The sequence below is a fragment of the Meles meles genome, chromosome 7 (assembly GCF_922984935.1).
Source record: "Meles meles chromosome 7, mMelMel3.1 paternal haplotype, whole genome shotgun sequence".
Taxonomy (NCBI): Eukaryota; Metazoa; Chordata; class Mammalia; order Carnivora; family Mustelidae; genus Meles; species Meles meles.
Window position 1 is genome coordinate 126,983,763 of NC_060072.1, and position 21,430 is coordinate 127,005,192.

Sequence of the window (21,430 nt, forward strand, 5' to 3'; positions counted from 1 at the left end):
GAATAGAATATTGAGATCATGATTTTCTGAAGCTAAGCAATAGGTCCATGATCTCCGAGAAAGATAATCATGGGAGCTCAGGAAATAGAATGGAAATGTCCCGTTTATTTAGACCTGCAATAATGCATCCTCAGTGGCATTTGAGAAAGTCTTGTCTGGGGCTGCCATGGATTTCAGGGCAGTTGGCACCTGTCATGCATTCCATCCCACTGAACATGCATGGGATTCCCCGCGTGGCTAGTTCAGCAGACTACGTGACAAAGGGCACAGTGTCCACGACCAAGAAGCAAACCTAAAACTTGTATCCCTGATTCCTAAACTTGGTTTTCTTCTTTGATTCAGAGGTAAATCTACTTCTTGTCCTTTCCTGGCCTAAAAAACCACAACCTGTTTGGTCTAGCATGGCCTCTCTCACCTGGGCCTGGCTTAATTTGGTTTTCAACCCAGTCTTTACCTTTTATTTCAACACATGTCTACTGCTTTGGATTGCCTTAAAGATGATCGGGGGAAGGATGAGATATTTGGGGCACAGAAGAGATCATTCACATCAGGGTAGAAAGTCAGTTTGGCGCATGAGAGTCTCTAAAATATTTTCACGTGCTACACGTGGTGGTGTAGCTGTTAACGGAATTCCCATCTTGGAATGGGAACGGCTCCAAGACAGAGGAAATATTAAGTGATAGGGAGGAGGATCCCTTAGGAAAATATCCAAGCTGTTAAAGTCATAAGTATATGTGAGGAAGGAAATGAAAATATTACTCATTATAGCAGCTTTCCTTGGAGGTGGGGGGAGGGGGAGGAAGTGCGGGGTTCCTCGGTTGGTGATGTTTGCCAGTTCAGCGCCTCTGAGATGAAACCAGGTTAAACACACAGCCGCGCATCTCACCGCGGGACTTTGTCATCCCTATTCCTTTGCCGTACGTTATTGCACTCAGTCTTCCATTTTTACAGATTGTAACCTCTAGTAACGTGGCATTGTTGCAAGCAGTAACTCAAAGATTACTGGAAATGTTGATAGGAAAATACATCCAAGAAGCTCCTTTCGCTTTCACAAATAAGCATTTAGAGAGACCATGAGCTGAAATGCAAACGAAACCAAACAAACCCCTGCCCGCAGATTGAGAATTGTGGCTCCAAACTCAGTCATGCTTTGCTCTGGGGACGAAGAGCATGGGCACAGCTGTGAGTGACTAATGTGGTAGTGGAAGGCAAACCGGAGAGGCAGCTTATCAAAAGCAAGTCACAGAATAAAACGTTTTAAAGAAATCGTCGGAGATCGTCCTCAAGCAGCAAATGGAAACTCAACTTTCTGTGGGAAAAAAGTGAGGGAGAAAGGGGAGAAATGGAGGTGGGGAGAGACGGATTTTGGGCCTGGATCTATTTGTAAAACAATAAATATTTTAAGAATCGCTTGCATTGTCTCTTTGAAGCGCTGAGTTCTATTATTCCTGTGTCTGTTTGCTCTGTTTTGAAAAGATCAATGTTTTAAAAGAAAACACATCACGGGCAGTTTCTTAAAAAAATAAATAAATAAAACAAAATATGAATTCCATGTTCCGTGTTTGCCCTGGTCCACCCTGCGCCTTACTGTCAAATTGTGTGAACGGACAGCAGACTCCCCGGCTATGGGTGGGGGTAGGGGGTCTGGTCTTCCTCACTTCAAATCACACACTTTGTTTTCTTTCTCCTCCACTGGCACACAAAGCTTCAGAAAGAAAAACAGTTACTCACCATGTGCCTCCCCCCCACCCCCCTTTTTGTACTAGGCTCTGTTAGCTCTAATGTACGTTTTCTCCATACGAGAGGCTGGACCTGGGCTGTGCTCTGCTTGCTTTTATCTGCTTCTGGCTGATTCTCACAAGGCAGACATTCCATCCTGCTGAGCAAAGAGGATGCTGAAACCAGGGGGCGGGAGTCTCCAGGGCCCCGCGGAGCAGCAGAACTGACCTCTCCCGCTCCCACACTCAGCTACTGCCAGCATTGCTCAGATCTATAAGAGCTCGCAGAGCTACATGGATTTAAGGCTCCGAAGAGAGACTCTAATTAAGCAATTAAACCGTCAGTCAGAGGTCACGTTAATACGCAGCCTTCATGAAAGGCAACATAATGGAGCCATTTTCGTACTGACCATATAGAGTCAGGCCCAACCAGTGGGTCCCACTGCTGCCTTAGCAAGAAATACTCACAATGTGTCATTCCGGAGGGCCGGAGGTTAATTGCACTAGCCACTCAAAAGGGACGGAGTAGAAAGTGCAAACATATTACTAAATTGGTTGAAACCTGACCGTCAGTTGAGCTTTCTGATTAGCTCCCCACGATGCCAGCACCATTTCATTAGAGGTCAGAAAATTCCGTTTCTCTCTCTTTTTTCATTATAGCAGCATGAAATTCTAGAAAACGCGCCTCTGTGATGTTATCTGAGTTCTCATGTGGCTCAAAAGAGTGAGACTGTATATCAATAATTGTGCCAGGGAGTGAACTCAGCACAGCACATTCCCAAATGTGTCATCTGCAGTTTTCCACTGAAGCACTATTGCACGAGTAGAGACAACAAAATTCATTTACTCACGGATTCAGCCATGCAGCTATTAGTGACTCATGCCCCAGACTGCTGCCTTTCGGATACCAAGACTATTGCTGGTGGCTATGTGAAAGGGGATGGAGGCTGTGCATTACTGTTCCGTTTTAAAATTGTCATCCATTTCTTCTTCTTGCTAAATGTTGCCTTTAGTTCCACGAGGCCAAGAGAGATGGGGGTCCCTGTGGGCTTACTCTGCCTCCCCTTAGGACCACTGGGGACCAGACTTGCTACAGGAAGAGCTCTCTTCCGCACAGCAAGTGGAGCGTGGAGATGACCTCCTAGCCAAGGCCGATCCTGTGTCCCAGAGCGGAAACTGAAGCTTAGCGAGTTGGTGAGGGTCTGACTGTGATCTCTGGAGTGAACCCCCACCCCGACGTCACCAGACCCTCAGTGTCTGTTTCTTCACCTCCCACCTCGTGTTTCTCCTCCAACCCACAGATGCAACTCCTAACTGGACCCTCTCTATCTGTGGGTTCACCAGGCACTCGATTTTATCAATGAGCAAGCTCGGATCCCCCAGCCATGACAAGAGGGAGTGTTGGAGCCCTGCCCGGACACTAGTGATGCTGCAGGGTCTGGTGCAAAGTTGACACCAAAGATTGAATGGGTGCATGGAGCCCAGACCACCTGATTTCAAGGCAAAGACACCTTCTACCTCATATCTGGAATCCTAACACTCTTCCTTATATTGATAAATGAAGTCTGGGCCATCCAAAAGAGAATTCAAAATGATTCCAAAGGAACCCTAGCTTTATTTTCTCCTCCTATTTTTTCAGTTATCTTCCATTCTGCTATTCAGTTCCTCGCATGTCCACTGTAATTCTTATATTTACTCAGAATACTTACTGTTACTTTAGGCTTGCTTATGTTTTAGTGCTGGTCCTGTTATTAATTTTTACCGGGTCTTGATCCTCACCATATGGACTTCAGTGTTCTTATTTTTAAAATAAGAATACTACCCCCATAATCAGCATATGACAGTAAATTACCTCTAATCTCTCCTCTTGTAAACTTAACATCCTACGTATCTATGTGTTTGCAACTATTAGCCATGATGTCTGTTAATTTAATATTTCTACTTCTGACAATCCAAACTGTTACAGGAGTTTTAAAAAACATGAATGCTGGTCCCATCCAGCCATAATTTACTTTGATATTTAATAGTACAGTTGAGCTCTATTAAAAATCCCATGAACACAAATGTTATCTGGCAGGATCACTGGCAGCTGAATATTTTTCTCTTTGCTAATGACTCCGTCTAAGCAAAAGGACCAAGAAATTACCTTGAATGTCTCCAGAATGAATGATTGGCTTTGTATGAACTTAAACTGCAGAGATGTTATGTAAGATATTGGACTGTAGGCTACGTTTCACATCCAGTGTCCATCTAGCTGTAAAGGATAGAGGGCTGGTGCCTCAAGGCTCGCCTTCATGAACCCCCGGACAGCTAACTGCAACTTGGAGCCGAGCGTCCAGCCTCACCAGGACACTGCCTGCTTCCAAGCTCTGCCGGCCTCCCATGCTGAAACTGGGTCCACTTGGCAACCACACATAGCAGATTTCTACCCTGGTTTACCAGAATAGTCCTTCTTCACGTTACTTTAACCATTTGTAAAGGTAATTTGGAAACTGCACAGACAAAAGTGGCTTAGCTTATGTGTGATTTCTGTAATTTTCAGTATAAATACATCTGCAAATCAAAGAAAACTATGTGTCTTGGGGTTAGCCATGTGTTTTAATTTCTCATCCTGAAAATATGAAATTTATAGGACCAATCTGTCTCCAGATCTCTGCCTTGAACATGACTTCAATTACTCTATGTATCCCTTACATTCAGTTGCTCCTTTTCGACAGCACCATGCCTTCCCCACATGCTCGAGCTTTTCCATCATTAAAACAAATCAAAACAAAAGCAAAAAAACAACTTTCCATTGGTCTTGCCTTACCTACAGGTGATAGCCTTTTATCTCCTTAAAACACTCACTGTCATAACTCCAGGAAAAAGCTAAGAAGCTCCTGCCTCTCTTAACCCATTGTGATCTTCCACTATTATCCACACCCATCCTGCTCCTTACAAGGTCATCAAAGTCATCAAAGACTTAATCCAGTGGCCCAGCTTCAATCCCCTTCCTAGCTGACCTCTGCTGTATTTGATACCTTTGATACCTTTGATACCTGTGATCACTCACTCTTAAAATTCACTTCACTCCTCGTTTCTATACTACCACTCTCTCTGGTTCTCCACCTACTTCTGAGTGCCATTTCTTGGTCTTCTCTTCCTCTGATCCTCCATTTGCCTCTTAAATGGTGATATTTCCTAAAGAGTTTATTTGGCGCTTTTCTCTTTAGAAAATGCTATTATAGGTGATCATACCTACTTCTGTGGCTTTAACAACTACCCAGATATACAGAAATATTCCCAAATGTATATGTCTGGTTCAGACGCCATCAGGGGCCCTAAACTCCTATGTCAAACTTTATAAGGGCCATAGTGTAGACTGCTAAACTAAAAAGTTTCCAAATCAAACTCATGGTATCTACCCCTTTACTCACTTCATAGTGTCATCAGTCGCTCATTCTTCAAGTGAATAGATTTGACTCTCTCATCTCTATCGCCCACCTCATCCTCTACCACGTAATTAGTCTTAAGTTTTGGTGAGGTACAACCACCATGAGTTCTCCAATACATCTCTTTTTTGCCACACCCAAGGCCACTGCCCAAGGCTTTTCAATAGCTTCCCAAACAGCCTTTATGCTACCTTTCTCTTTCCTGCCAACCCAGTCCTCACACGACCACCTGTTATCATTGTAAAATACAGTTTTGAGTTATAATTCTTCTGTTTCACAGAAAACTATTAACCTCATACAATCTATAAAATAATTACAGGTTCAGAAAGCGTGAGAGAGTTTGTCCAATCCTGAGGCTACTGAGAATGTCTTCTATAGACCCTTGTCTGTACATGCTCCCCCATGGGTAGCTAGCTACACTCCAGTACATCTTTTCTATCCTCACAGGTGTGTGTGTAGTCATCCCTCTGAACATAATTTCCCCAATTCTTTTCCCAAAGCCTCTCCTGGACTCGCTCCCACATTTCTACTGGTGAAATTCTGCCACTAAAATGTCATCTCCAGTGTGAAAACTTCCCTGGCTTCCAGATCCAAATGAATTGCTCCTTCTGTTTTCTCATGATGATTATTACGGTTATGGAGTCCCAGGAACATGAGATGGTAGGCCCTGTGCTATGAGAAAGTTTCCTAAGCAGGCTCTTCTTTCACTGATGTTCTTGAGGCCCATGGTCACAGATGGGGAGCCCCGAATCTTCAGCCCATTGCTCCTTTTAGTATTCCATGCCACCCCCTCTCCCAGGGCTCACTGAACATGCCTCTCGGAGGGCATTCACCATCAGCACCATTCTGATTATGGCTAGCACAAATCAATACCTTTCTTTATGAAAAGCAGGTCACTTACAGCATCCCAAATATCCCAACAACAAATCTGACACCGTACTCTTATTTTCCCATTTCACAGTTAAAGAAACTAAAGCTGAAAAGTTAACTTTCTTCAAGGCAACACTACCTGAAAATGGCAAAACTCAGGCTATGACCCAGGTCTTCCTCACCACAGGGCTAGACTTCTTAACCATGGCACCATGCAATTGAGGTAATTCTTTTTTATTTTATTTATTTTTTAAAATTTTTTCCAAGATTTTATTATTTGTCAGAGAGAGAGAGTAAGCACAAGCAGCGGAGTGGCAGGCAGAGAGAGAAGCGGGTATCCCGCTGAGCAAGGAACCCAATGCAGGACTTGATCCCAGGACCCTAGCTAGGATCATGAACTGCGCCAAAGGCAGATGGTTAACTGAGCGACCCACCCAGGTTTCCCAAGATGTAATTCATTGTTTATATCGTAGTTTTGCTCAAGTGCTTAGTGGCAACTGTTTCTGAAAGCCCCATCAGCCCAATGGCAGGGATAGTCCAACTACCTCATACAGGATTCCCTTTTTCCGACAACTTGTTTGGACTATTACATTTTATATTCTACCTCATTTGCTAGACTGAACTCCTCCCAGCACCTGTCTTTGGGTTTATTTTCCTGTCTCCATGCCTATGACCAGATCATACTTGAGGCTTCATTTCCTCCTGTCTGTTGCCTTCTGCTAAGTTTGTTAAGTCAAGGCCGGCTGCAGGCTGAGATATGGCAGTGGTTAATAGCAAACCCTGTCTGTATATTTATATCCCATGTAGGTGGAAAGCTCTACTCATGAACACAGGAGGGGAAAAATGTAGCCATGCTGGGCATGCCTTTGACCCATTTGACCTAGGCTTTATTTTGTTCACACGCTTTTGTATGTTGAATTTTATGGGTTATGGACTTTACCAAAGAGAAGAGAAGATACCTGGCACCATACCAACTGGGAGAGGAAGCAAATGGTGGAGAATTGCCCACTGCAGACACATCTAGAAAGTAAACAATTTGTTTCTGGACCATTTTAACTTCTCTTGAAGACCCCTTTTCTGTTGCAATGCTTTATTTCACCTTCATTCTTAAAGACTATTTTAGGAGAGGACAGAGTCCCTGGCTGGTAGTTATTTTCTTTCTTTAGACTGAAGATACCATGCCATTGTCTTTTGTCCTTCTAATTATCACTGTTGAAAAGTCAGGCTCCACTCTGTCACTTCCTAAAAGGCAATCTGCTCTCCTACCCACTCCCCTGGCTGATTGTAACATTTTCCCTTTATCTTTAGTTTTTTTAGATTAGTGTATCTTTCTATTTATTTATTTCTCTTTCTATTTCTACTCGCCTAGTTGTTTGGGTTCCTTGGGATTCTTGTTTTTCTAATGTGATGTCTTTCATCAGATTTAGAAAAGTCTTGGTCATTAGTTTTTCTTTTTTATAATAAAGACTTTATTTATTTATTTATTTGACAGAAAGAGAGAGAGAGAGAGAGAGAATAGACAGGCAGAGGGGCAGATGGAGATGCAGAAGTAGGATCCCTGCTGAGCAGAGAGCCTGATGTGGGGCTCCATCCCAGGCCCCTGGGATCATAACCTGAGCAGAAGGCAGAGGCTTAACCAACTGAGCCACTCAGGCACCCCAGTCATTAGCTTTTCAAATATTGCTTCTGTTCCATTTAACTCTCACTTTTCCTTCTGAGATTACAATTAAATGTATACCTTTTATAAGCCTCTTCTATGTGCCTTAACCTCTCTTCTATATTTTCCATCCTCTTGCCTATCCATGCTTTTTCCCCAGATAGATTCTTCTGACTTATCTTCCAGTTCACTATTTCTCTCTTCATCTGTCTAATCTGTCTAAAATATATATATATAAAAATCTTTGACTAGATCTTAATTTCAGCTATTATATTTCATCCAGTTCTAAAAAATTTTAATTGGTTCTCACTCATATTTGCGATGTCACTTTTTATAGTTTGCAGTTCCTTGCTGAGAGTTTAAAGTTTGACTTTTATCTCCATGAACCTAGTAATCACAATTGTTCACCAATCTGCCATGTTAGTATGTTTGTTTCCATTGTCTGGTATTCATATTGTATCTCATTTATGTTATGTTATCTCCTCAGGTACATGCATATCTTTGATAGTGTGCTGGCTATTGCCCATGAAAACTTATTAGTAGAAATGAGATCTAGGATGACTTTATGTACCTTTGAAGAAAATTCTAAATTGCTTTTGTCAGATGTCCAAAGATATATTAACAGTACAGGGTGTCCTCTCATTCAGATTTTGGGTCCACTCAGCTGACTCAAAGCTGGGATGTAGTCTCTGCGTAGACTCTTTTCCTGTTCTTTACCTTGATATGAGATGGCTTGACAGGACTTCCACTCTATTCCATCTCACACTTTGCTCCTCTTTGCCCTGAGAGGCTCACAGAGGTGCTGCTAATCCCATCTGTATCAGCAAATGCCCTATAGGTAAAAGCTATATCAAATACTAGACTCACACCTCTTCAATATTTACTCAGAGATTTCTCACTATCTTGTGAGTTCTTTGCTACATTTAGGAAGGTGTTTTTTAATATCACCTAAGATGTTTAAATTATCTTTGTCAGGAGAGTTGGTCTGAGTCACCATTATGGCAAGTGTATACTTTGCTCTATACCTTAAGTTTGTAGACTCTGAAGATTCATTTAGAAGACTAATACTTAGTCATAAATCAACTTATCTTTAAGTAGTTTACTAATTTTACCTTGTAAAATAGTATTTGAAATCATACCATTTGACTGGACTATTTTGAAAGATGTGAAACAACTTTTGAGTTTTCCTGAGGTAAATCTGAAAGCTAGCCAGTTGGAGTTTGTGTAAGAAACAGTCAGAAAACTAAAATAGAAAGATCCATTAGCCAAGAGAATCTGGTTTATATTTGAATGAAATGTCTCTAAATACAAATGAAAGATGGAAAATTTTTAGTTAAAAAAATCAGGTAACCAAAAAAAAAAAAAAAAAGAAAAGAAAAGAAAAGAAAATCTCAAAATACATCCTCATTCACTCTTAAATTAAGGATAAAGCATTAGTTTCAGGTGAGAATGTACTAAAGTTGAAGGTAGTAACAGAAACTTTGGTCATCTGGCCAACTAATAGGAATCTCCACCTCAATCCCCCAATTTATTCTGTCCTATTAGACATTGATTTGTTCTAGTAGCAGACTGAGATATCCTGACCTCAAGAAAAATAGAACCCATGAAAACCCCCAGGAGGCTTAATAATAATTGATTTGAAGTAGTTTGATAAATATGTTCCATTAAAAGTTCCCTATTCTCTCTTGCAGCTAATCCTGACTAATGATATATGTAAGGAGACTCGTGTGAAAATTTGTTTCCTTGACTAAAAAGACACAAAACAGAAAAAACAGCATTATTCCTTCTCCCTTTCTCTGCATCTATACTCAGGAAGGATGTTCAGAGCTACTGCCGCCATTTTCTGACCATGAGGAAACAAACACGAAATGACAAATCAACACACTACGGATGGTAGAACAGAAAATGAGTTGCTAAAAAACCCTGAGATCAACCACCTCCTGATTTGTATTTAGGTAAAAAAGTAAATGTCCTTATATTTTAGGTTGCCAGTAGTTGGGTTTCCCATGATTTGCCATTGAAAACATCCATAAGTAATGCATTTACTAAATATGCTCACAAGATAATATTCTGACCTTGGTTTGACTATAGAGGGTGCTTGAAATCGTGTCACCTACCGTAATACAAGAGTCCTGAGGTTCAAGGTCAAAATCAGTGAAGTTCAAGAGAACACGGTGATTTCTTTCCACCCGAATGACCCAGGAGCAGTCAGTGTTACGCCTGTAAGGACTGGGGTAATTTGGAGAATGAATCTCTCCAGTGGGAGCCTGGAAAATCCCGCCACAACCTGTAAGCAGGAAACCCAATTCAAGAATGAGAGGAGTCCATGATGCATAAAACTTTGCCCCCATGACCTTATAGCTTAGAACAATATGTTGCCTTGTTCAACCACTGTTTTACGTTGGTGCTAAACATTGCGCAGAACTGAATATCCACCATTAATTTCATTCATCCCAACAAAATGAAGAAGGATGACTAAGAAAATCCCTAAATTTTTTAAAATACTGATGACAAAAGTAATTTAAAAAAATTTTAAATACTGAAAAATACAGTGCAAATAAAATCATATTCTCATAAAGCCGTAAAATGCCTCTTATTTGTTCTCTAAAAATATACTGTAAGAATAACACATCTCCTAAGAATTTGGTAACTTAGTAGTGTATGTTTTTAATAATTTAATATCTATCTTTTAAAATTTAATATTCTGGGCCTGGTACAGTTATTCAGTCTTTTTATTCCTATGATATTATCAAATACCTATCACTGTCTATCTCCATGACTTATCATATCTTGGAGTTATAATAATATAAACCTATAATAGAAAAATGTAGTATTATTTTCTAATAGCTGACAATCATTTGGGGTAATCTAAACACTATGTCTACATAATCATATATACATATTCCTCTTTAAATTCACACATCATTAACTTTAGGAAAGATCCAACACACTTTCTATACCACCTTCGAGCTCCATAAGTGGGGTTGAGAGGTAGCCTAGGGTCACATCTATGCTTTGGCATTTCCTAGCTATGTGACTTTGGACAAGTACTAACATCTCTAAGTTTCAATTTCCTCATTAGTAAGGTGAGGATTTGAAATTACCTTCCCTCAGAGGCTGGTTGTGAGGTATGATATGAGATCGTGTTCACAGAACAGAATGGATCCTTGGCATCTAGTAAGCTTCCAGCTAACATGGCTTTATTAGTAGCTGTATAGGTTAACATCTGCTCAAATATTTTGTGTGTTCATTTTTTATTAAAAAAAATCTGCAACAGGTAAATATTATTAGGCTGCCTAAGATGCTAGGCATCTTAGTGTATAATACACGGTAATTCTTCGGATTTCGCAAATCTAACTTTTACAGTTTGGGCATCTGCCAATCATCCAAAGATCTGTACCATGGCATGAAGTAATTTACCCTTTGCTGATGCCCATATTTGAGGCCAGAGAACAGCCCAAGGCCCTTGGAGAGTAAGTTAGTCTAACCAATTACCCCGCTTCTACTTTCACCATGGATTTGCATATTTTCACATATTTTAACTCTGGAAGTTAAATTCTATAACACGGTCTTTAGGGAAGAATAAATGCCAAAGCAGCATTTGCCATTTGAGGAGTCACCAAGTTGTCACTGTGTTAGGGCTTCATACCTCTCTCTCCAATCATTTCATGGCATTTATAAGGGTTCAGTCCAAGTATTTGGAGATACCTCCTCGGTTCACTCACCTCCAGGGACTGCTTGCCATGAGGCATTGAAGCCTCTCCCATTTATAGAGCTGTCGGTCTTGAAGCGGATGGCTAGCTCATTTCCAGTGCTGGAGACCTGCATGGGATTCTCAGATGATCTTTGGGAACACAGCTGGGCTATTCGGGGAGAGTGGAAATCAGGGCCTCCATAGACCTTAGACGGGATGAAGAAAAAAGGATTGAAATTAAGAGATGCATCTAAGCAATTGATGAGGGAGCAGGAGGCTGCCTGAGGACAAAGCAAAAGCTGGCACCTTGCACCCCCTCTCCAACCGCTCCCCTCCGTAATACGGTAAGGTAATACGTGTAACACTCCTCAGGCATCCCTGACCACCATAAATGAGAAACAAATAGTTCCCCTTGGTTTACAAATGTCCTAGAGATCTACAAACAAAGAAGTTACCTTGTGCTATTGATAATTTCCAGAGGCAAATAACTCAGTTCCTCAAGCCCTAAGGTCGCCATCCCCTCCATTCACAAAACTGAAGGAGGCTGAGGTAGAAGGAAATGTAAATATAGTTAAAAAGACGCTTGATAGCAGAAATGGGAGATTGTCCCAACTATCTTGATGCTAATAGCTTGCCAAAAGACAACACTGATCAAGCCTGAAGACCTCCCGGAGCACCTCTAGGACCTCTTTAGCATATGAAAACTCCGTTGAAACCTCCCTTTCCCTGCCGTCCCCCAACCGCAGGGTACATAACCTGCCATCCCTCACAACCCGGGGCGGCAACACTTTCTGCCCACGGGTCCTGGCCCCATGCTTTAATAAACCACTATTTTGCACCAAAGATGTCTCAAGAATTCTTTTTTGGTCATAGGCTCCGGACCACAGCCCACGGAACCTCACCTAGGTTCTAGAACTTCATCACAATGACAGCCCTTCCCCTGACCTTGTTTTACCACCAGTCTTGAATTCTATTATCATGAGACACTGAAATCTCAGCCTTCCTGGGTGGGGTGAACTATAAACTTGACCTGGGTTTTCAAAGGCACTCCCTCAGCCCTAGGAACACACAAATTCTACCACCCACAAAACGCCTGCTTATTCTATCAGTCAGAATTGTACAGCTGAACTGAACAGATTATTCCAGAACCTTCCCTATCTCTCTCCTCCCTCTTTCCACATCTTCATAGGATTTCCTGCTTTCTTTGGCAGAGGCACTGCCGATAAAACAGTATCGAGTCTGGCTATCTAACTCTTCTAGGCACATGGGAATAGAGTTAGCATAAAGCCATTTGGTTTGTGACAGTTCGCTGAAGCTATTGATCTCCCTGTTGGATTTTTTTTAAGGATCTTCCACTTAGCAATTTGAATACTTTATAAAATTAAGCATTTAATATATTTTGTTTTTTCAGAGAGAGTGAAAATATAACCTCTCTATCAGTGTGTTCTGTGGTATCCTTAAGAGGGACTCCCCCGGATTCTCTCTGAATCTACTCCCAGAATCCCACTGGTGAGAACATGACCAAGAGCAGCTGACTTCCTCTGGGGAACAGCCCTGGACACTGCCCAGTATCTGGACATCTCCCCCTAGATCCATCTCAAGTGTTCTCAGGTCTCCTGGGCTCCTCCAATTGAAAGCCATCTACCTGACTGGGACCCAGTGCCCCGGGACACATTCCTCCCAGGAAGTACTCCCCACCTTCACCCTGGGGTCTCAGAGTCACATCTTTCAGACAGATATACCCAGCCCAGAGCAGGTCTCTAACTCCTCACACACAGATTTCTCACTGGGGGTGGGGAGGAAGAGGCCAGGAAGATAAGAATCAAACAAAAGGTACTGAATCCCTGCCTCCAGACCTTGCCAAACTCAAATTTGTAGCAGAAAGGCCATTTTTGGTGACAGTTTTCGGGTATGATGGCATGTGGGTCCTTCCCCCTCCCCCATATGGCGTATGCTCATTATTCAGTGCTCCAGGGAGAAAGCGGAAAAGGGAAAGCAATGCTGGGGAGATCTGTGTGCAGGGCCCTCCCACCTCCAAGCGCTCTCCCCCCATTCCTCTGGCCCCAGGCCCTCGCCCACCCTCAGGGCAGCTGTTGACTGATAGGGGGAATTACTCAAGGGTTCTCTGAGGGGAGAGAGCAAGAACAAGAAGCCTACTTTTGGTGAGGCTGTGTGATTTGAATCTATAATGATTTCTTTGTCTGATTAATTCCCCCCAGCCATGCAGGAAAGGCCAAAGTGAATGAAACTGCTGTTCACAGAGGGCTGAGCACAAGGACTTTAATTGCAAAGGAATGAAGCAGGCGGATGGCTTCAAGCTTATTTTCATAGGAGGAGCTATGTTTGTGTGGCCCCCTAAGTCCCACCAAAAGCAGGACTTTTGGAGGAGCCCTGTGTGGCCCTTTATACATACACATATGCAAATGACAGGAGCAGATTGCTTTGGGCTTATGGTGTCCTTTCCCGATTTGCCTGCGCCCCCCTCCCCTTCGCCCCAACACAGTCCTGAGAGCATGAAACTGACGGCATGTGTTCCCAATCATCCGAGCCCAATAAACAGCACATATTTGGAGAGAACACTGAGCACAAGGCTTTAGTTCTGACAAAGAAAACTTGCACGTCGGCAAAATGTTCTCTGTTTTCCCTGCTCGGGTCCCCTTAAGAACATAAACATAACGGGTCTGAGGGTATGAGTCCACTGGGCCTAGAAGCCTCCAGAAGAATCAACACTGCCACTTCTGATATTCTTTGCTTCCCCTCTTACGGGACTGGACTCACAACAGACCATCCCGGAGAGACCAGAGGGAGTAAACTGCCCACACCAAGCAATTGTCTTGATTTATTGCCCCAAGGAGTGGATTTCCTTTTCTGCTTTATGCAGGAGCAGGATCCTTTCTCAAGAGACTGAAGCAAAATCAGCCAGTATTTCCATGACCCAAACAATAGAACGGTACTTTTGGCTTCCACAAATAACACCAACAGTTAACACATGACTCTTCAAAAGAGGAAAAAGATGGAAAGAATTTCAGGGTGTGGTTCATTCGACTATAGCATATGACTAAACTTGGGGGGAGGGAGCGGGTCTGATGATCAGAGATTAAAAAATGCGTTTTTATAAAATGCTCAGGATATAGAACATTTCAAAGCCTATGGTTTTAATCTGTTTTGAACATTTCTTTCTGCTCTGTTAGCTCCATTGATTGTTACAATCAAGTCAGCATTCCAGGGTTATGAGTAACCAAACGGCTGTTGCTTAATGCAAGCGGCCACTTTCTGGACACTGAGTTTTGAGGGGAAAAAAATATTGGCTCCTGGTAAAATCTGGTGAAACCCAGGTAAGCCTCATACTTGGTGATAGAGAGGTCCCACCTGGCAAGGCTCGGAGCAGGTGGGTCTAGAAAAGTCATCCGTGTCTCCAGGCCGCGTGACCACCCCGGAGAACATTTTGAAACTTATTGCTAGCATGTTATCAGCAGCTATGGTATGAGGGATGGAAAAATTCCTTTTATCATCATTAGTGCAGATTTATTACAGCACTTTCCACCTGACAGAAGCATTTGCCAAGATGTCAAACAAGGTTTTTAAACAAAACATAAGGGGGTTACTCATTTCAGCCATAAGAAGTAAGCTTTCCCAAAATACTTAAGGGGCTCGAAATAATCCCCCCAAACCTTGATTTTGATGCAACATGGGAGACCACATTGTTCTAACAAAAATAAGCCCCAAGCTGATGGGAGCCTCGCCTCAGAGCTCTTTCTGGGCAGGGTTAGGACCTGCCTAAATGCACCTGCCTGGAGACCATGCCTTGTTCCCCTGTCCCCCCAGTTGAGCCTTTCAGGGAACAGCCCTAGTCTGCTTTCTCATGTAATGGGTGTGACAAAAGCCTCAGCACAATGAACCCATTTACATTTTGCCAAGTGGGCAACAATCACATGTGCTTTGGAATATGAAAATGAAGGTTAGGAACATTTCACATTACTGTGGAAAAGTCTGCTGCCAACCCTTTGTAAGTGTTAAGGGGTTTTATGCCACTGAAAAATATCTTTGCTGGCAAGAAAGACCATTTGAACGTTCCACATGTGAGTGTTAGTCCCACTCACACTGTGAGTGTGAATTTCAGGAGTCACCTTGTTTTTTCTTCCCAAAACCCTTTCCTCTTCTGAGATGGAGTCATGACTTGGCAACACCCAGGACCGACATGAAGACAAGGGTAAAAGGTTTTAACACAAAGACTTAACCAGCTCCGTCTCTGATTTCACTTATTGCAGCATTATCCTCCTTTAGAGAGCCCAGAGCTGCTCAGTACAATTCTGTGATTCCGCATCCATTCAATGAGGGCATGATTTGAGAACCCCATTTCTTTCCAAAGAAAGAACTTGTTGGGATGCCTTTGTGGCTCAGTGGGTTCAGCCTAAGCCTTGGGCTCAGGTCATGATCCCAGGGTCTGGGATCAAGTCCTGCATCAGGCTCCTTGCTCAGTGGGGAGCCTGCTTCTCCCTCTGCCTGTAGCTCCCCCTGCTTGTTCTCTCTCTCTGACAAATAAATATAATCTTTAAAAAGAAAAAAAAAAGAACTTGTTTTGTAATTAAATGATGTTTTAAGTGTTAAAATTTCCTCTAAAGCCCATGCCGCTCATTTCAACATCTTGTGTACTGGCCACCTCTATCTCTCTTTTTGTACTGGCTTATGCGGAGCATGGAGTAGGGGATGGATTCCAAGCTCATCCACTCACTGTCCTTGTGGTCATGGAAAAACCCATCAATATTTTTGAGCCTCTGTTTTGACGATGGTAAAATGGGGACAAAATTCCCTTCTTCTCACTCAGGATTATTTAACATTCAAAAGGGAAAATGGATGTCAAAATCCCTTCGCAAACCACCAGCAATGTGTGTTAGTTGTTGTCAATCAGAGATATATATGCTTTCATCCATTCCACAAATATATATCATGTGTTTTTCTGTTTGCCAAACACTCAGCTGCAGGGATAGCAGTAAAGCAAAACCAAAACTAAGAAATAACCAGCCCTTCGTGGAGCTGAAGTCCTGGTAGACACAGAACGCTTGTCATGAAGCACAATAGCCATTTTTAGAGCTGAGGTGATAGGAGCTTTGTGTGTTGGAAGCCATTAAATTAGCAGACAGTTTCTGTTCCTAATGACTAGATCCCTGATAATAACAGATTCTCGAAGGCCATCTTCATCATCTGAGGGAAATGCCATGCAGTGTTGCCGCATTCTGCACCCTGCACCGTGTGGATCCCCCAGTGGCAGCTGCCATCTCACCAAGGGCACCCCTTCTCTACACTCTGCCCCCCTCCCACTGTCTTTCCTAAGGGAGATTTCTCAGACTGACATGTGGAACCATAACAATCCTGAGCGCAGTCTGTCAGTGGGGAGGAGTCTGGGGACAGTGCCTCAGACTCACACCCTTAGAAGGATGGTCTGACGAGCAGTCCTCATGGCACCTCAGAGGGTCCCAGTGGGATTAAGCCCAAGTGGCCCTCAGGGGCTCCCTCACTGGCTCTTCCTCCTTCACCCCACCTCCTGCTGTTCCCTCACGCCTGCTTCCTGGTACCATCTCCACGTTAAATTGCCTGACACCAAGACCTTCAGACCCTGCTTTTAGGGAAACCCAAACTGAGATATTAACCCCACTTGTTTGTCAACATCACTCACAAAGAACAGATACTTGTTGAAATGTCTGGACATAGAACACAGCTGGCCACTGGAAAAAATTTAGGGAGTTTTGCAGGGTGATCTCTAGTTCCACCCGGAGTTCAGAGGTGGAGTGAATGTGCTGATAAGCGATCTAAATTCCTACCTCCAGGACGTCAAAGTTGCACCTTGCATGATACTCCACATCAAAGTCGTGGATCGTAAGCTGAATGCTACTCCCAGGGGCTGTGGTAATGTACCAGAGGCACTCCTTGTTGGGGGGATACGTGTTAGGGTATCCGGGGCTGCTGAAGGAGCCCGTGGGCCCTGACAACTCCCCGCCGCAACCTGTTAAAAGAGCAAGGCTCAGTCAGTTCAAAGTGGGCATTGACCCCCGGGAAAAATTCAAAAATCCAACCAAGATTGAAAAAGATAATTGAAAAATATACAATGAAAAAAATCATGGCTACAACTTATTAAATTTATTCTTAAAAAACACTGATCATATCATTTGGTATAATAATTCTCAGTCCTTATTCTCACTGCATCAAATCCTTGGTAATATTTTTTAAATGGCATTCTAATTTTTAGATTTTTTTCATCTTATTTAGGAAAGAATTTCACAGTAGGAAGAACAATGAACTAAACAAGAAGTGTTAGTGAATACCATGTCTCTCAGTCTTCAGTTTCCTTGTATGTAATACATTATTTTTGATTCCTTATCATATCCAAGATCTAGGATGCCAAGAACTAAAAATTATTACCTTTGTATGTGAGACTATAGGAAATAAAAAAAAAATATGATATGCCCGTAGCAGCTTTATTCAGAATTGCCAGAACTTGGAAACAACCAAGATGTCCTTCAGTAGCTAAAAGCATAAATAAATTGTGCTATATCCAGACAATGGAATATTATTCAATGCTAACAATAAATGAGCTATCAAGCCAGAGAAAGATATGGAGGAAAGGTATATACATATTCATAAATGAAAGAAACCAATATGAAAAGGTTCCACTACCAAATGATTCCAAGTGCATGACGTTCTTGAAACAGCAAAATTATGGAGACAGTGAAAAAGATTAGTGTTTGCTGGGGCTAGAGCAGAGGAGGGATAGAAAGGCTGAGCACAGATTTTGAGGGCAGTAAAACTATTCTGTATGATACTACAATGGTGGCTATAGGTCACTATACCTCTGTCAATCACAGAATGTACGATGCCAAGAGGGAACCATAAAGTAAATTTGGGCTCTGGGTGATAATGAAGTGTCAGTGTACATTTATCAGTTGTAACAAATGCCCCACTGCGGTTGGGGCTGGGTGGGGCAGGGGATGTTGAAAACAGGAGAGGCTGTACATGTGTGAGGACAGGGGTAAATCAATGGGAACTCTGCCTCCCACTCAATTTTGCTGTGAATTTAAAACTCTTCTAAAAAAATCAAGTCTGTTACAAACAAGAATAGTAAATGATACAGGTCCTAACCCAAAAATCTTATACCTAAACACTAACTAAACAAACAAAAAGTGGATATATAAGACCCAAGCTTGGAAAACCCAAACATGAAGCTTATATGTGTATGTATTACGCCCTAGAAAGTAATTAAGGCAAATCATTACAAGAAACAATCAGATATTGCATCATGTGGTATATACAAAAAGGAACTGCCACAAAGTACTTAGATATACTTTCTAGGTTTTTTTTTTTTTCCTATTTGAATACTCATAATAACCACATGAAGCAGGTACGATTATTATCTGCATTTCTCAAGTGAGAAAATCAATGCACACGAAGGTCAAATGGCTTGGTCAAGGTTACGTTACTTGTCAGTGGTAGAGCAGGACACCAATCCAAGCAATCTGATTGCACCCAAGTACTGAATTCTATAGACTCACATAGTTTGTATGAATTTGGGGATTTGAGAAGGGAGAGGCAGAGAAAACTTTGTGAAAGAAGTAAAATTTGAGTAAGGCTCAGATTTTAAAGACAAAATTACAAAAAAAGATAAAATTAAGGGAAAAAAGATCCCCTTTTTCTCAATAGCAATTTTTGGTGATTAAAAAACATTGCTTGGGGCCCTTGGGTGGCTCAGTTGGGTAAGTGTCTGACTCCTGGTTTCTGCTCAGGTCGTGATCTCAGGATCCTGAGATCAAGTCCTGTGAGGGCTCCATGCTCAGTGGGGAGTCTGCTTGAGATTCTCTCTCACCCACTCCCTACTCACACGTGTGTGCTCTCTCTCTCAAATGAATAATAAATAAAATCTTAAAAAAATAAGCAAATATTGCTTGCTCTGCCAACATATCTAAGCCATCTTTTCTATTTTTTCAGAATATACTTTTTTTTTAAAAGATTTTATTTATTTATTTGTCAGAGAGAGAGAGGGAGCGAGCACAGGCAGACAGAGCAGCAGGCAGAGGCAGAGGGAGAAGAAGGCTCCCCGCCGAGCAAGGAGCTTGATGTGGGATTCGATCCCAGGACGCTGGGATCATGACCTGAGCCAAAGGCAGCCGCTTAACCAACTGAGCCACCCAGGTGTCCCATATTTTTTCAGAATATTCTTTATTAGTTGCCAAAATCTTCCAAATATCTCTCTCAATCTGCATCAAGACTTTTCGGATTTAAAAAATGAAAGTATGTGCATTGTCAAACTGCTGTGACTTCAAGCAACCTGTAAAGCTGAGTTCATGCCTCCTGTCCACACTCTACAAATGTGCCTTGTACAGTGAGTTAGAAACGAGGTTTTATAAGGGTTAAGAAGAGCTATTCCCCATACAGAATCACCACATAACTGAAACTGGCTGAGAAGAATTCTAAGAAGAATCTCGATTTGGTAAAGAAATCTGAATCTAGTCCAATATGTCACTATCTTCTTGAGTTGCCAGTTTCCTCCTTCCCTTTGAAAACCCATGTTTTCAGACTTAAAAGTGTGTCGCACAGAGCACTTTCCTATGGCCTAAAAAGCTCCTACCTTCATTTCTGGTTAAAGCCCTGTGAAAAAGTGGTTTAAAATTAGCTGTGCTGATATTGTTTATAGACTGTGGTGGATGTTGAAAAAGCATGAATGCCATGAAAGATTAGAAAAGAGTTTTCCTCCTAGAACAACACACGGAAAACATTCCTGAAGCCAAAATCAGCACAGTTTACGCAGCCCCACTGCACAACGTCAGGGGGCGCCGGTCACAGAATATGCCATCAAATGATGCCCCCTGGAGTCTTGTAACATAGTGTCCCCCATACAAATTATCTGAAGACGCAGCACCTTCTTCTAAAATACATCATAGGGAAGTGAAAGCATTCTGTTACCCTGCCCACATTTTTCCAACCTACATTTTCAGCTCCTATGGATCTTGGTATCCGTTGTATCAGAGTTTAAAAATCCAGTGGAAAAGAAGTCTTTGGAGGAGAACAACTCCATAGCCACATCACATAAAAGAGAACAAGGAAGTGGGAGCTCGGATAGCTCATCTCTGCATTTTTTATTTCACTCCACTCACCAGACAAGCTAACTCATTTTTTTTTTTTATCATAGTTGATTCATCTAAAAATCTGCATGACATTTTCCATGGTCTCTTCCAGTGGTTTTAGGTTTCCTTGTAAATTCTTTTGCGAATAACAGGATACGAATACCCTTAAACTGGTCGGTGTAAGCTGGAATGATAATATCAGAATCTTGGCATTCAGTGTTGCTTTGAAAAATCATAGCGTTTATTTTATTTACCCACTTACAGCTCTGGAGGCCCACAGTGTATTTTCCCCTAAGATTTAGAGCAAACATAAACAAGGTTGACAAAACACGAAGCCAAATTGTACTTTTAGGTATATCATGTTCTCCTCTCATCGATACACTTTAGTGTGTGTTTTTTAAGGAGAAATTCCAATATTATCAAAAGTACCCTATTGGGGTGAAAAGACTGAGCGGCAAGAAGGAAAAGATCACAAGTGTGGGCACTTAAAAACTCTGAAGCTTTCTCTCCTTTTCTCCCTCCTGCACTCACTACGTCCAAGGCTTAACGTATCAAAAGGGTACAACTCATTTAAAAGTTCAAGTCAACAGGCGCCTGGGTGGCTCAGTGGGTTGGGCCTCTGCCTTCGCTTGGTCATGATCCCAGAGTCCTGGGATCAAGCCCTGCATCTGGCTTTCTGCTCAGCGGGGAGTCTGCTCCCTGCCGCCCGCCTCTCTGCCTACTTGTGATTTCTGTCTGTCAAATAAATAAATAAAATCTTTTTAAAAAAAGTTCAAGTCAAATGCAAAGTAGAACACAATAATTAAGTGGTATTTTATGGTAAAATTATAAAGTACTGGAAAATGAAGTTAATTTTGATCACGATGGTAGAAATTTCACTCTTTGTATTTCTATATTCTCAAAGAGATAGAAATAACTTTCCAGTTCCCATCCATTCATTATTTATT

At 42.1% G+C, this 21,430-nt stretch overlaps 1 protein-coding gene across 1 annotated transcript in view; it reads right to left on the reverse strand.

Annotated features, from left to right (window-relative positions):
• The window catches only part of CUBN (cubilin), a 269,195-nt gene that overhangs the window by 132,402 nt on the left and 115,363 nt on the right, over positions 1 to 21,430 (reverse strand). Inside the window, exons 29-31 of the mRNA XM_046012645.1 lie at positions 17,190 to 17,371; positions 11,402 to 11,576; positions 9,794 to 9,963 (exon numbers count right to left, since the gene is read on the reverse strand). Of these exons, the coding sequence (XP_045868601.1) occupies positions 9,794 to 9,963; positions 11,402 to 11,576; positions 17,190 to 17,371 (527 nt within the window). The remainder of the gene's footprint in view (positions 1 to 9,793; positions 9,964 to 11,401; positions 11,577 to 17,189; positions 17,372 to 21,430) is intronic.